This window comes from Saccostrea echinata, unplaced genomic scaffold (genome assembly GCF_033153115.1).
Source record: "Saccostrea echinata isolate AGI-Se365-2 ecotype Australia unplaced genomic scaffold, CSIRO_AGI_Sech_v1 ptg000014l, whole genome shotgun sequence".
Classification (NCBI taxonomy): domain Eukaryota; kingdom Metazoa; phylum Mollusca; class Bivalvia; order Ostreida; family Ostreidae; genus Saccostrea; species Saccostrea echinata.
In genome coordinates, this window is record NW_026889763.1 from 6,413,654 (window position 1) to 6,431,023 (window position 17,370).

The 17,370-nt window shown below is 33.9% G+C and overlaps 2 protein-coding genes across 2 annotated transcripts; both read right to left on the minus strand.

The window, feature by feature from the left end:
• On the minus strand, positions 1 to 6,578 carry LOC133186680 (alpha-L-fucosidase-like). Its single transcript, XM_061321932.1, has 8 exons — positions 6,198 to 6,578; positions 5,948 to 6,054; positions 5,560 to 5,690; positions 3,098 to 3,231; positions 2,733 to 2,830; positions 1,996 to 2,128; positions 1,721 to 1,891; positions 1 to 992 (listed from the first exon to the last, which is right to left on the minus strand). Exons 1-8 carry the CDS (start codon positions 6,542 to 6,544, stop codon positions 737 to 739), a joined length of 1,377 nt encoding a protein of 458 aa, XP_061177916.1. The 5' UTR covers positions 6,545 to 6,578; the 3' UTR covers positions 1 to 736.
• A 431-nt stretch (positions 6,579 to 7,009) lies between these two features.
• On the minus strand, positions 7,010 to 17,166 carry LOC133186681 (ubiquitin carboxyl-terminal hydrolase 49-like). Its single transcript, XM_061321933.1, has 16 exons — positions 17,045 to 17,166; positions 15,459 to 15,536; positions 15,260 to 15,300; positions 14,880 to 15,038; positions 13,891 to 13,941; positions 13,199 to 13,262; positions 12,783 to 12,928; positions 12,417 to 12,621; positions 11,955 to 12,094; positions 11,480 to 11,629; positions 10,998 to 11,088; positions 10,745 to 10,877; positions 10,350 to 10,418; positions 9,074 to 9,179; positions 8,476 to 8,675; positions 7,010 to 8,187 (listed from the first exon to the last, which is right to left on the minus strand). The coding sequence occupies exons 1-16, from the start codon at positions 17,147 to 17,149 to the stop codon at positions 7,853 to 7,855; spliced, it is 2,073 nt and encodes a 690-aa protein (XP_061177917.1). The 5' UTR covers positions 17,150 to 17,166; the 3' UTR covers positions 7,010 to 7,852.
• Between the last annotated feature and the right edge of the window lie 204 nt (positions 17,167 to 17,370).

Consider the following 17,370-nt stretch of genomic DNA (forward strand, 5'->3'; position numbering starts at 1 on the left):
ATGATTTCCTGAACAATACAATGAATACTGTATTAAGACTTAAAAAAAATATGAAGTTAAATATACATGCTTCTACCCACATTTCCGTTTTGGATTTCAATAAATATTTATATTTAAAAATATAAATAAACATGTATGCATATTAGACATTTTGACTTAAAATAAGAACATTGAAGAAAATAGTTAGCTCATGATACATTAAATTTGTAAAATGACTGCAACACCCAGAACGCCGGGAGGGGAGGGGGGGGGCACTTTTTCTGAGTATAGTATTTTGCTATAGTAAATTTTCCTTTATATACTGGTTGGCCCCCTCACTTTTTAGTTAGTTTGGGCCTTTTTTTTTGCTTGTAAGATTTTTTTTTTAAATTTCCCCCCTTCCCACTTTTGAAACCATTGCTACTGGAATTTCCTTTGTAAAGAAAAACAATAAAGTGTATAAAAACAATTGTATTTAGGTACAATGAAATTGCTTAAACTTTGTAACATCTAAAATAATATTTCACTTTTAACACTTTTTTTATATTCCAACATAAAGAGTAGAAAATTGCATCATCAAAATCAAGTTTTTTCTATAATCAGGTATTCTCTACATTTTGAACTACATTTTCATTTCACATGCATTTCACAATATCTCGCAGAAAATTCTGGAATGTTTAGAAGATATAAAAAAGATAAATAAATTCAGTATCACAGTTTGTGGAGTATTTTTTTATAGTTGAAATCAATTTTTCATTCAGCCAGTTAAACCCGTAATTTTTAATGTCCAGGCATCCAAATTAGGCATTTGATTTATAGGTATAACTGGGAACTGGATCTCCATTCCACCACCAGGGTGCGCTTTCCATGTAAAGTTACCCTGGTAACCGAGCATGCTCACTGTAGTGCTTGGGGAAGGAACTGGTGCTCCTAAAACCAGAGTGTTTGTTTTTGGCCAATCAAGCATAATGGCATATACAAATACTCGTCCATTGAGGTATTTAGCAGTGTACCTATATGAATTAAAAATATTCTTCCATGATAGATTTTTGTCATTATTGCACTTGTTTAAAAAAAAACATTGATATTTTGAAACAAATTCAAATAACACATTTCAATGAGAACCTTTGAGCTGCTCACATAGGATCTAACAACACCCTGTTTGTGATCATCTCAGATTTCAAGGCCTTTCATTTTAATAGCTAATCAGTGCATCACTTTCTAAATTATCAGAATTAGTAGTCCAACTAATATAACATGATATGTCAGGAATAAACAAAATGATATTAATAAAGTTTGATAAAATCTAGTTAGCTATAATGCCATACAATCCCTTGAATCTGTACTTTGTCATGTTATCTATTATTTTAGTTTCATGTTAAGAGAATCCTGAACATGCTGAATACCAGAGTAAGCTGTTTGTGTATTAATAAGTCTTATTCCCATTAGCTTACATATGATGTCATTGACACTAATAATTTCTTATTATGTATTTACATAAATGTCAATCTGTCTGAGATTAGTCCAAACTGGATATTGTTAGATCCTATGCCACATCAAAGGATTTAATTTTAATAACCTTGCATTTTCTGCTTATTTTTTCACAGAACTTGATCACTGCTGTGCAAAATGCAAAATAACTGTTCATAACTAACACCCCCCCTTTCCAAAAAAGAAAAGAAAACTGAGTAAAATTGAATTAAATCACAAAAGAATTAAATAAAGGTTTGACAAGAATTACCATAGATTCTCTGCAATAGTATCATTCTGGTGTGACCAGGGCTCTGATCCATATATAGCCTCTCCATTGATAGACAGCCAGGCACCCATCTGTCTGAGTCTCTCCTCCTGAACGGGAGGGATTACACCGTCCTTAGTGGGACCAACGTTGAGCAGGAAGTTTCCCCCACAACTGTAATAAAATAACACTCATGGTTTGAACCACAATGAATATGACTTCATTGCAGAAACTACTCCTTTATTAGTGAGTAGGTGTCCTGTAATCTGACATCATACCTTACAGTCCTGGCCAGGTAAGTAAGCAGCTGGTTTATAGATAAATAATCATCAATCCTGGCCCTGCGTCGGAAACCCCAGGAATACTTGTCCATTTCTCTGGCTTCTTCCCACTTCCTCTTCTGCAATTTACCTAATAAGTCAAAAAGATTACCGTTTAATATCAACATACGGGAAAATGAGCATCTGGACACAGGGGCCGGTAACATATCATGCTTGATTTTAGGAGATCACTATATGCATACAAAACGGAATATAAAGTGATCACATAAAATCAAGGATAGTATGTTACCTGCCCTTGTGCATTTGGGTTTATATTTCATCATCAGCATTATCCGCGACACCACCACTTTCTTAAGTTCAATGGGCTTTATTGTGACTTTTTAGATAAACTTCTCTTGTGATCTTCTTCATGAAAGTTTTAAATTTTCCAAATCTCGTGAAATTTTTGGGTACAATAGTCATGAATTAATTAACAAATAATGCTACCTTATACAAACCTCAAAACTTGTTTTTAATTTTTGTCAGAATAATCAATGTTTTGCTTTTTCGCTACCACTCCCTGTGCATTTAATGTATCTCCAATACAAAAGAGTTCCTATACAGAAGGTAATCAGGATATACAGAAAGTGCCCCTTTTAACATTTGGAGAGAGAGCAACCAGTATGTAGTGTGCTTCATCAATATCATCTACATGTGTTATCAAGTTACCTTGAGGTTAATATACATTAACTTACCTGGATCATACTTATCATCACAATCAAAAAATCCCCCATGTTTACACTGTGTGTTGTTCCCCCATCTGTCATTGACAACAACTTTATCCTTCACTGGACTGAAAGGATAGAAAATCAAAGATGTTTATTTCAAAAACTAATTTTGCAAATTGATAAGCTTTCAAAGATTCCTTAGTCAAGTCCAAAAAGAAAGAAAGTGTTTGACAATCATTATATTTACTTCAGACAAGCAAAGCAATTAATCAGGTCATGTAAGGTCTTGCCACAAAACTAGAGTTAGAGGAACCTGCATCTCATAGTGGGTACACCCTTTACGTTATATAAACCATCTACATTCTGTTAACATAACCCTCCTCTGTATATACCTCTCATTATAAAGCCAGGCCAGGAAGTTAGTAGCATTCCAATACTGATCATCAGCCTCCCAATTTCCATCTGACCAAACAATATCTGGCTTGTATCGATTCACTATGTCATGTAATTCTGGCATCACTTTTGACTACAAATAATGTAAAATTATTTCACACAGTATTCATTCTGGTTGCCTTTAGCATCCTCATTCTGCCATTTTAATAAGACAACCTTACTTTTTTGCTTTAAATGAATAATGCATACCTTATTGATTTTACTCAAAAGGGTTATTATTGCATTAAGTATGTTTCACTACATTTTGAATTTACGAGGGGTGACCAAAAAGTTTGTGAACTAATTGAATTACTTCCATAAAAGAAATAAAATTAAGTTTCAGTGTTCATTATTTTTCAAAGCAGTCCTCTTCCATTTTATTGCACATCTGCCACCGTTCTGTCCATGCACAAATCACATAATACAGACGGTCACGTGACATGCTCCATAGCGTTCTGTTCACTGAAGCTGAAAGATTTTTCTGAGTCCTATATTTCTTACCATGCAATTTATTTTTAATAACAAGAACAGTATATTTGTCAGAAATGGCCAAATGTTGGAAATAGGATGGGTGGATAAGGATATCCTTTCCCAGAATGAGTATTGTGACCATCACAGCCTGAGTCCTATGTCTTGGGAGAGTCATTTTTCCAATGTTGATAAAGTATGGGAGCCTTCTTTCTATCATATCTGATATGTTTAAAGTCTAAAGTAAACAATATTTTAGGGATTCAATAATCATATTATTGTTAAGATATTCAACTATTTTTCAAACTGTAACTTGGTGATCTTTCATAACAAATTGCTCAACTAAGGACACATCTCTTCCCCAACTTGCTTTCACAGGGCACCAGAACAAACATCATTATTAATCATCTCCCTTCCTTCATTAAAACAATCAATCCAATTAATGATTGAACTTCTGGCAAGTCTTTTGTCTTCCTAAACCATGTATAAATTATTATATGATACTACAAAGGAATTTCCAAGATATACAATAAACTTTACAGCCGTTCGATGCTCGAGTACGATTGAGTAAATCATTTTTTGTCACAAGTCACCTACATATTGACGTCATTTTCAGACTGTGACATCACAAACATGGAGAAAAACATTACATAACATCTGCTATTTATACTACATGTTTTATGACTATATGTGTGCCAAATTTCATTCTGATCTAAATTGTGGTTTTGTAAATATAGTTTGCGAACTTTTTGATCACCCCTCGTTTATATAGATTTTTTTCTTCTCATTATCTAAATTTATCGGTCATAAACAAGATGTGTTTGTGAAACACTGAAGTCCCCGTATGGCAACTTATAGCAAAGGTTAAACTTTCTCAAATGCAAACCAAATATGTTGGTACCAATAGTAAGGTCTTGTCTCAAGGAATATACCTGTGAAATATGAGAGCCCTAGCAGCAACCATTGAATAGATATGGAAAAGGTTAAAGTCAAGGTCAAAATTAATGGTGCCTAAGGAAAGGCCTTCTCACAAGAAATATACTGGTGAAATATGAAAGCTGAAGCACCAATCGCTCAAAAGTTATGACCTAGCTTTAACTTTTTCAAAAGTAGGTCAAACTCCAAGGTCAAGTCAATGGATTACAATTGTTGGTATCCAAAGGAAGGTCTTGTTACAAGGATTACACATGTGAAGTATGAAAGCCATAGCACCAACGGTTCAAAAGTTATGGCCAAGGTTAAAGTTTTTCAAAAGTAGGTCAAACTTCAAGGTCAAGGTCAAAGGGTCAAAGTTGTTGGTATCCAAAGGAAGGTCTTGTCACAAGGATTACACATGTGAAGTATGAACGCCCTAGCACCAACGGTTCAATAGTTATGGCCAATGTTAAAGTTTTTTCAAAACTAGGTCAAACTCCAAGGTCAAAGGGTCAAAGTTGGTATCCAAAGAAAGGTCTTGTCACAAGGATTATGCATGTGAAGTATGAAAGCCCTAGCACCAATTGTTCAAAAGTTATGGCCAAGGTTAAAGTTGGGTAAAATTTTGCAAAACTGGGTCAAACTCCAAGGTCAAGGTCAAAAGGTCAAATATGGTGGTACTCAAAGAAAGGTCTTGTCACAAGGAATACATATGTGAAATATGAAAGCCATAGCTTCAACCAATCAAAAGTTGTGGGCAATGTTAAAGTTTTTGCGGACAGACAGACAAACAGACAGGTGAACAGACAGGGCAAAAACTATATACCCCCGAATCTTCGATATGAAGGCATAAAAAAAAAACACTAAATTATCAAATTCATGGTTATGTTCCTCAAAAAAAGTTGAAAAAAGGAGCCCTGCTGCAAAAAGTACAGCAATAGAGAGTGATCCTTCAGTTCACATATAATATGTAACTACAGAAACCAGTACTTCAAAACTTCCAAATTCAAAATTTCCTGATGATGTTTGAAACATATACCTCAACAAAAGACTGGGTCCTGAAGCCGTTAGCTTTGTCCTTGAGGTACAGAGGATGATACCATTCCAGCAGGCAGTAGTACAAACCAAAGTGTATGTCTGTCCTGTTCCTTATTGATCTCTCTAACTCACCTACACATCGGTATAATAAAATATAATTTCAAGACCATAACTGGCAATATTTCTTTGATTTAGGATGAAACAAGTTTTACAAATAATTCAGAGAATATGTTTAAAAATGAGCATTATTTCTTATTTAGTTTTCTAATGTATATGAAAATCTTGCAGTTGACTGTGCCACTTTACTGTACCTCCATTTAATATGGATGGTTGAGAGAGAACCTTGGATCTTGAAGCTGTTTATAACTGCAAGGTATAAATGTCATTACCTACGAGATCCCTGTTTGGCCCAACATCCATAGAATTCCAATTAAATGCTTGCTTTGATGGCCAGTTGCAGAAGCCCTCAGGTTGTTTTGTTATCAGTACAACATACCTGCCAAAATAGATTTTTTTTTTATAAATGGCATTGAAAAATTCATTAGAGGTGTTAATGCCTGTTTTTTTTCACACGTTTTATAACATAGACAATTTTATATCTATGATAAAAAGAGAGAAAAAAAAAACTTGGTTACTTACTTGGCCCCAGAAGCTTTAAATATATCAGCCCACTGATCAGGATTGTAAAATTCGGCAGTAAACATTGGAGCAAAATCTGCATACGTAAAATCTGGTGGATAAAATTTATTCATAAAATCGACAACTTCTGGTATCTTCTCCGTTTTCCATGCATACCAGAACCATTCTGTATAGATGCTAGGGACTGAATACACGCCCCAGGTTATTAAAAGGCCGATTTTAGAATCATCAAACCACGGTGGAAGAGGTCTCGATTCCAGGGACTCCCAGTTAGGCTTATATTTTTGTCCAACAACTACAGACAAGCAGATCAATATAAAAAACAATCGATTCATTGTTGTGAACATCCGAATCCCGAGAATCAAACTCGGCTCCTGCTTCCTTTGTCCACACTGACCACAGCTACAGGTCCCGTGATGTTTATGTAAATTTGAAAGTTAAAAATGAAAGTAAGAATCCACTTAGTGTTTAGATAATTCAATCTTAGTCCATTCGCGCAATGTCCTTTATTCAGAAAACAAAGCTTTTCAAAAATACTAAGTAAAATTGATTTCAATATTCATGTTATGTGTACCCTTAAAATAACTTTATAATTAATTTAACCTTTCATCTGACTTATCAATTAATTGACAAGTTTATATATTGTTCATCAAATCTGCAATAAATCCCATTCTCCTTAAATTACTCTCCACCTTATCATTCTAATAGACATAACTGGGCAACTGTGACTTCACACAAATCAATGACAAGTAAACAGTTTCCAAACTTTTAATTTATTTCTATGAAAGCATATAAAAAATTGTATAGTCATAGAGAAAAGATCATCATAAAATCCCTGAGACTTCTGATTGTTTTAATGCCATCAAATTGTCTCCTACAAAAGCACTTAAATGAGGATGAATTTGTTATTACGAGAGGTTTTAACCCCAGTAATGTTTATACCTGAAGAAAATGTCAGAATTGCCACAGAATATCAATTTTTATGAGGGAGTTCCAGTAATCAATGTGGACTACCGGTACATCAAAATTTAAGCCATTTTTAGTTTCCATTCTTCACCTCCTCCCCTCCCCCAAAATTAAAAATTAAGATTTAATCTTTCTTCATGAAAATTCAATGTTTGATAACCTCAACATCAATCAAAGTATACGGCACTGAATAAAATTGATAATGTAACTTATATACCTTATACAGGGTTATTTTCGCCCCGTATTATTTTCGCCCTTTCACACTTTACACTTTCACAATTTTGCCCAATTTTAAATTCGTCCAGTCACAGTTCTGTATAAAAATTTTTACTGTGTTCTTCGAATTTGCCCCATTTTCAATTCGCCCACCTGTGAGTAGGGCGAAAGAGTCGAAAATAAAAAGGGGGCAAAAATTTCCCTGTATACAGTAACCCCTCCAAAACTTTTTTCATAGGTTGTAAAAATTATTATACTATTAATGTAAATATACAGTGTATTACCTTAATTAAACCTATTTAATGCTACAATTATTCTTTGGGTTTCTTTCCGAACAATGTAAACTAATGCAGTTTAATTATTCCTATTTAAAACAAAAGACATAAAACAAATACAAGTCATGTTCTGCTGCCTGACATAACAAACTGTAAACTTATAACGATTAATTACAGGATCTACTCTCTTTGTTTTTGCTACCACAAAGTAGATCTACGTCTTTTGATGATCCTTTGTTCTGGTTGGAGGATATGTGAGTCCCGACTTCTTTTTCTTGATTTCAATGTCATTTCATCAGCTGAGGAAGTTTTAAAATTAAATGTTATATCTGCATCCACTTTCTTGGATAAGTTTTTTTGTAAAGGACTTCTGCCTGTGGAGCACTTGGATTCAACACTTGAGTTTGAGTTTTCCAAAGGAGATAAATCTTCAAGAACATTTTTGGTGTAAACAAGAATGTACCCCTGGCTCAATAATACTTCCTCTTTGGAACATATTTTTACTCTTGAATCATTGCAATTGATCCATGAATCTGTAAGAGAAATACAATACATTTTTATGTTTACAGAGATTAAAGATGTTTTCAAATAAATGTTGTCCGATCCTGAAAATGCTTTGCCGAGTATATGTACTACATGAACAAAACCTATCAAAGATATAACATCAGTGACTGAAAATAAATATAACGGCATAAAAGTGTGTCAAAAGACAGATTTTTTTTTTCAAAAATATTTACCCGAATTCCTAAAATTTACTAGCTTCATGAACCAGTTTTAGGAAATATTTTTCAGAGCATAAACCTGAATTCCTGAAAACTTACTAGCTTCTGCATTCCAGCAGCAGGCCGTGTAGTGACCACTCCCAAAGCCTCTGCCATGGTGAATGATGACCCCCAACAGATTATATGTATAGCTCTGCCCCTTCTCCATATCTGACTTATCACAGAATGGTTCAACATCTAGGACATCATCAAAAGCTACCTGAGTGGAGATTTTCTCCCTGTGGTTCCTGCCTGACCACCTGTAAATAAAACAGATAAGTGAAAGTAGTGCCAAGTCTTTGACTGATTTTCAACCTTACCCAAAAATTTACATCGCAAAGAAAAAAAAATATCTCTTCAATGAATCTTCTGCACATATTATTTCAGCACAAATTTATATCTACATGAAACAAATTTGGGTTGCCCATGAACATTGACCCCACAAATTAAAATGATTCCATAGTATTTGTCTTAAAATAAAGTTGAAACTTGCACTGGGGAAGCTTAATAAATTATGCTTCACTTCTGTAAATAATTAATTTAAAAACCAACCCTATGTAATTTCTACAAACTAACCTGTTTCTGTGCAGTGTTTACAGACCTTTTTTCTTTTCAATATCTATCACTCCAACCTTTTTAAGATACACTATCTACTAACCTGAATCTTTTGAGGTGCAGTCTTAGCACATTTGGGAGTTTTTTCAGCAGCAGTCTTTTCTGTGCCTCAGTGTAGATAGAATTTGAAGTCCTCTTTTTCCTTCGAGCTTAAAATATTCAATACATGGTACATGAAAAATACTTATGGTGGCAATGGCCACTGAATTTTCTCCATCTTTACAATCCCTTTTTTATGCCCCCATAATCGAAGATTCAGGGGCATATAGTTTTTGCTCTGTCCGTCCGTCTGTCTGTCTGTCTGTCTGTTTGTCCGCAAAAACTTTAACCTTGCCCATAACTTTTGATTGGTTGGAGCTATGACTTTCATATTTCACATGTGTATTCCTTGTGACAAGACCTTTCTTTGGGTACCATAAAATTTGACCATTTGACCTTGACCTTGGAGTTTGACCCACTTTTGCTAAATTTTTTCAGACTTTAACCTTGGCCATAACTTTTGAATAGTTTGTGCTAGGGCTTTCAAACTTCACATGAGTGTACCTTGTGACAAGACCTTCCTTTCGATACCAACAACTTTGACCCTTTGACCTTGACCTTGGAGTTTGACCTACTTTAAAAAAAAAATTACCTTGGCCATAACTTTTGAACAGTTGGTGATAGGGCTTTCATACTTTACATGTGTAATCCTTGTGACAAGCCCTTTCTTTGGATACCAACAACTTTGACCCTTTGACCTTGACTTTTGCAAAACTTTAACCATGGCCATAACTTCTGAACAGTAAGTGCTAGGGCTTTCATACTTCAAATATATGTAACCCTTGTGACAAGACCTTACTTTGGATACCAACAACTTTGACCCTTTGACCTTGGAATTTGACCTACTTTTGAAAGACTTTAACCTTGGCCATTACTTTTGAACAGTTGATGCTAGGGCCTTCATATTTCACGTGTATTTCTTGTGAGAAGGCCTTTCCTTGGGCACCATTAATTTTGACCATTTGAACTTGACCTTGATGTTTGACTCAGTTTTGAAAAACTTTAACCTTTTCCATATCTATTCAATGGTTGCTGCTAGGGTTTTCATATTTCACAGTTATATTCCTCGAAACAAGACCTTACTTTGGGTACCAACATATTTGATTTGCATTTGAGAAAGTTTAACCTTTGTTATAAGTTGCCATACAGGGGCATCAGTCTTTCACAAACACATCTTGTTTTTTTTATAATTTTTGATAAAAATTCTGTAGACTTCTAAAAGCCCACGTTTTATTTTTTGCTTTAATATGGGAAACTACATTTACAAGAATTACACTTACCGTTACAATTTTCACACTGGTAAATCCTCCCCTCTAAAGTTTCTTCTTCTGTAAATTTGTATAACATTTCTAGAAAATAAAGGTTCTTGCCCTTTAGTGACTTATACATATCCACCAATGGGCACATCAAAAGAACTTTTCAAAACCCAACTACATGTACATGTAACTTTGAAGGTTTTTACACTATCAATTTCTGTCACAGATTGACAAATGGCAAGACATTGTGAATTCTGTTTTCGCTAGTTGTTTTTACTGAAAGGGGGGTAAGAAGCTTTTTACAATATGATGAACAATTTACTTTAGTTTCAAGTAATAGTATTAAATTTGATTTTATTTGTCTCCTGGAATGTTATGAAATCATTTTATTGGTACTTTTAATATGTGTATACATATACCTGTAATGTGACAGATGTCCTGAGCTATGCTTGCATTGAGAGATGTAAACTGGTATCTTTCTGGGAATTCCAAAGAGAGATCCATAAATGGCTCCTTTGTTTCCGAAATATTTCCACAAACAAGGCACTTCACCTGTTACATATATTTCAACACTTTGACATTAGTAGAATTCAATGCTCATTCAACCAAATCTGGACCATAATGTTTAACAAACTGCATTTAAATATATATAAATTCATTAAAAGTACATACCTGGCTGACCAGTTCACCTTGAAATATATCTGATATAATGTCAAACAGGTCAAGGTCACACAGCTCATTCTGAGCTTTATCCAACAATTCACTGAAACATGAATGATAAAATTGAATATGTGCAGTAAAAATGCTTCCAAAGAATAAAAGGGAACATGACAATTTTCTGTTGTTGTCTGTAAACATGTATACTGACTTTAGCATTATGAAATTAGGTTTTCGCACTGAATATGTTAGGCATTCAAGCATCATTGCAGTAGTAAGACACCGCTGAAATAATGACCAATAAACATTGGCTGAAGCCACTCTCTGAGTGGTGTCCACAATTAAAGAGATAGAAATTCATAGAAATCATAAAGAGTTCAGCATAGACAAAAGCTTTCCTGCATTTGCAGTATAGAACATGCATAATGTGTGAGATATCAAGCCACTTTATGTTGCTAAACTTGCAATTGACAAAAATAAATAGAAACTTTCTGTACCAGAGGAATTCTTGAGCATCATGCTGGGCATGGCCTTTAAACATGGGGATCCTTTTCCACACGGCCTGGAGGAAGCCATGGGGACTGACCTGTGCCCAATTCCCAGACCATAACACTCGGAAAAGACCATTCAGCTCTTGACAAAGTGATCTGTATAAAAATAAATTTATACGAAAATGACTTCAACCTTGCCACTAGTTTTTGTGTCTATTTGTGGAAATAGAACAGACACAAAGAGCAGTGGCTTACGATGATACAACCTTGATATTTTGGAACTTAAAATCATGGGCTTTTAAAAAGTGTGGAAAATTCTCCCATGAATGTACATGTAGCTCTATGAGATACAAGTGTAGTTTAAATTTATTCATAAATTACAGCACTATAAGGTTATACAAAAATGTATCAGTTACCATCTTATAGAGAAATTAAACCACACTTTATTATCATTAATATACTAACAAAATCATAAGATTACATGTTACTGGATGGCACTTTTTTCTCTACAGATAACAATAGTTTCCCCTTAATAGGCGTGGTCAGTTGTGACCCTCCATTTAAACCTCCTGGTCTCTCTTTGGTAGGGGTCCCTGGATTTCTTTCTGGTGTCATCAAATGCTAAAAAAAAAAATAAAATAAAATGCATATAAATAATAAAACCTGTTTTGTATGACAAACTATCAAATGACTTTGATGTATTGAACTTGTCTCAGCCTTTGATGGTTGAAGATGTATTTCAGCTTGATGTCAAAGGATATTCTACAGAAAATGATGGATTTCATAATGCCACCCCCCCCCCCCCCCCCAAAAAAAAATCAATTTTCAGATCTAACTTTAATGTATGAAACAATTCATTATCCATAAACACATATTTTGAATTCAAATAAAAATACAAAATGATACATGCATATCCACTTAGGTTTACATGTACATGCATTACCTCAAAGCATTCTATAGTGGTTTGTCGACTAAACAGTCTCTTTGCTGGCTTGGAATAGAAATTCTTTGGGGCTCTTGGAGATAGGGTCACCGGAGTTAAAGACTTCCTCCCAACTAAAGAGTGGGGACTGCTCTCAGGGGAGGTAACTCTACTGGGACTAGGCTGGATCTGATGTCGGAAAAAGTCTCGAAATTCCTCTAAGTGGCTGAGAAGAGACAAACTCAATTCATTGTCAATCAAAGACATATACTAATATACTATTTTAAGTAGGCAAGTAATTTACAAAGCTTTACAAAAAGCATTATAAAGTCCTCATAAAACATAAACAAGGATTTTCACTCACATACAATGTAAGTACAGGCTTACCTTAACACCTGAAGTACAGAGTTCATGTAACAGGTGTTGCCAAGATTACGTAAACCAGTCATTCCTGGAATTATGGTTCTCCTTTTAATAACGGGGCTCCATTCCACGGACGACTTTATTTTCCTCTTTTCTGGTGTTCGCTGTATCTGATATAGATCATATTTCATCATTAAAAATAAGAATACTTGAAAATGTTTTGCAAAATTTGGAATCTAACATAGCAGCATGATAAAATATTTTTTGTATTTTCTTTGAGGTTCAGAAATGATACACATTACTTTCACATATACCTTTTCAAAATTGCTCAATTATTTTGCTATCTATGAAATCTCTATTCATAAATTACAATTTTTTGACTTCATTGAGAAAACTAATGCCTGTCAAATATTTACAAGGTTCTAAACCATGGGTTTTACCTCAATGTATTTCCCTTGTGTGTACAATTTCCATGCTATAAATGTCTTCCTCAGTAACACCTGTCTGTGAAAAAAAATATAAATCAGACTTCTGTGGGTTACTGAAAGATTAAATTTTCAAATAAACTGTGTCTCAGATAAAAAATTTCATCGTATAAAAGTTAAATGCTCAGTGTGAGTTTATGACATCTTAAATATACACGGCTGAACATCAGTATCTGGAAAATTTAAATTTGAATGCTGTATACAGGGTTATTTTCAACCCGTATTATTTTCACCCTTTCAGACTTGCAAACTATTTTGCCCCATTTTAAATTTGCCCTGAAAGAGTTTTATAAAAGGGTTAATGCTGTATTCTTGAATTTGCCCCTGCAGTCTAAAATCCCCCACATGTGATGAGGGCAAAGAGGAGAGAATAAAACAGAGGCAATATTTCCCTGTATGCAGTACCATATGTCAGAGTGAGTTGAATTTCCAAACCATTTTTCAATTTATTTTTCTCAGTCCCACTGAGTTCAAGTCAGAAAGGTCTGACTGTATGATATACATGTACATATTATTCCTTTGGAAACATAAAAATTCGGAAATGTTCCTTTCTTTATATCATCACATTAAAAATTAAACTAACTCGAAACTAATTCTGAACATCTTGGCTATATGTCAACATGGTCAATCATTAAGACTATTCTCACTTTCTATGAAAATCTGCTGTAACTATCTTGTCATCTTCATCTGTTCTGGAGCTGCAAAACAAAAATAAATGTTTACGTCAACCCAACATTAACGCCAACATTCATTAAAAAAATACTTGCAGATAATAATGTAAATAAAAATACTTGTAATCCTTTTACAAAATAGTATTAGAATCCCTGATAAGTACAATAATTGGTAAAAAAAAAAATTGTCAGCACAATATGCATGAAATATCTACACTAGTATCTGATTATATATTGCCCATACAATACAATACCATTCTTCAAAATAAAAAAAAATACACAACAAGATGTGTTTATGAAATACTATGCCCCCGATGGTAACACAATTCTAAAGTGGGACGTAGACTACAGTGCAAAACTTATGGCCATAATGTTAAAGTTTTTTCAAATGTAGGTCAAAGGTCACACTTGAGGTCACATTATCAAAAATTTCTGTACCATAGGAAAGGTCTTGTCATAATGAACACTCATGTCAAATATTAAAGCCTTACCCTTGACAGCACAGTAGTTATGGGCTAGGTTAAAGTTTACAACAGACAGAAAATCAGACAGACAGGACAAAAACAATATACCCCAGGGATCTTTCGATCCAGGGGCATAAAAAGAGAAAAGTCCTAAAGATATTAAAGTATGTGCAAATAGTAGCCCTAATACCCGCACAATTGTTACTGTAATTTAAATTTAATACACATGGTCTCTCTTGACCCATTCATAGGTTGTAGGTTAGAATCAGTTTCATCAGAGAAATTTGGCAGTAAACAGAACATTGCTATAGTCTGTTTAAATATCATATGGAACAACTACTACAACGTTTTAAGTAAGCATTATAATTTGCAAGAACACCAAAAAATGAAATGTTCCCAACATTCACAGAAGCTGTGCCTAATTTAATCATACAATTACACATACATCATAGTATAATCTAACACATCATTAACATTCAGGAGGATTTAAAAAAAACTCACGGTGAGACGACAGCAGTGTGGGAGTAAGATCTGAGTAACCTCCTCCCCCGCGACTCCACATCTGTAAAGGTCTGGGTGGCTATAGCACTTAGGGCATTCCTCAGAATCTTCAGATCCCCCGACACATTATCATTCAGGACATAGTCATCACATTGGTAGCTGTTACCATGGTTACAAAAAATAATTGTGTCTTACTAAAGGTCTCGTACATTGTTTAAAACATGCATTTAGGTAAAATTAACAGGTGATTTTCCAAATGGTATAATAATTAGCAATTTTCATTAAGCCAAAATATGTATGTCTTTCACTAAAACAAATCACTTTTTCTTAAATTTTATTCTATGTTTATTTCTTCACAAAAATCTTTTAATTATACTTACCAATATACATATTTCTCATTGACCTCCAGACATAATGGATGCTTGCATAGAAAAAAAGATGCACAAAATAAATGCTCTACAAACAATTAACAAGACATGTGATGCTTTTATCAAGCTTCATAAAAACTTGTGCAAAACAAAAGAAATCGCTGAATTTTATATTCACAGATAATATGCTGCTGTTCAAATCTTTCATTACCTGAGTTTCTTTAAAGTGTTTAAGAGCATGTTCCTCATTGAATCTTCCACATGCTACACTAGGACAACTAAGGCATGCCTACAATGTTTTCAAAATTCAAATAAATTGAAAAATATGATTTTAACACAAAATAATATTGATTACTTTTGCAGTTATCACAAAATTATGGAATACTGAATGGCTATAAACTGCAAAATACTCTGATTACCTCTCTTTGGCAAGTTGATTGAATGGATCGAAGAACATAATTTATAAACAAAAACGTAATATATTAGTGAAACTCAAAATTCCTAGGAAAGAGAACTTAATATAGTTTACAATTACCAGTAATTGAACTTTATACTCATCCTTGACATAACATAAAACTTTGATCAAATATAAAGTTTAATTTTTTTTTCATATCTCTCATACTACAAAAAATTACAGTCTGTATTAAAATTATAGAAACTGCAAACCAAAAATACTTTTATTCTTTTTACATAAAAAAATACGCTGTTATTGAATTAGCAGAAAATTTCAAATATGATATAATATTGCAGTATTTCACATAAACATAAGAAAATCTTAAAAATATGTATTGAAGACATTTTTACAGTTATATTCAATCAATATATACACCTACTAACATCAAGAAGATATATATTTACATGTAATATGAAATTTAAGTGGAAATAAATTATTGAGCTGTAGTATCAATACACTGTAAGTTCTGTAGCACTAATATGTGCTAAGACTGCTAACAAATATCTCAGTTGTAGCAGACTAGGCAAAAATTCAAATTAGCACATCTAGGTTTAAGTTCTTTAAAAACTTAGCCCTCTGGGTCATGGAATTGTTAACCTGCCTGTCAGATTGCCATACAGAAATGACAGTGTATGAGCTGTACGGTAGACAGACATCTCGGCCCAATGACACCTCGGCCCGTCACGCTTGACATCTCGGCCCTGACAGGTCGGCCCAAGATTGTTGACACGTCGGCCCATATAAAAGACACCTCGGCCCAAACAAAATTTTACGATGGAAAAAATTAACAGATTAACCCAGCGCTTGAATTGATATTATCAGTAGCCTGGGAAAAAAATTGGACTCAAACTAGTTATAAGCGACAATAATAAATTTACGAAGGAAAATGTTTTTCTTAAGAAATAAACGAGAAAATATTCCATGGATCTAAATTTAGTTTAATTAATGTCTCCCAATTAAGTCTGCTCGTAATCACACTTGACCCTCCAAAGGATGCGCCGCGGTATTTTGTTTGTTTATCAATTAATTAGCACTCTAATTAATAGCACTGTCTTCTCATTCCTTAAATTAATATCGTCCATGTGCTCGTGGAAGACCTTTTTAAAAAAATCTTGATAGTTTATTCATGTACTTTTTTCAATCAATATTTTAATTTAAGTCCCAAAATTGGAAATATATATATTTCATAGTAAAATTTTGCTTGGGCCGAGGTGTCTTGTGTATGGGCCGACCTGTCTTAAATCTTGGGCCGACCCGTCTGAGCCGAGATGTCATTGGGCCGAAATGTCAATGGGCCGAGGTGTCGTTGGGCTGAGGTGTCGTTCATTCAGCTGTACACATACCCAGACACTCTCTGTAGTTCCACAGGCATAACACATCCACTTTTGGGGATTTAGTATTGAATGGCTCCATTTCTTAATGGCTGATAGATGCTTACAATTGTCCATTTATAACTGAAAGCTAGAAAGAAATTCTAATAATTACCAATAAATATCATATCGGCCCAAGATTAGTTTAAAAATTACAGGTTTGTTGGAAAGAGATTTTGTGAGCTAATATCCTTTTATGAAAAATATAGTTTATAAATCTAAATTCTTCAAAGTGTAATTTCTTGAGTTAAATGGAGAACATTGAACTCCCAGAAAATAAAAATAATTAAACTTAATAT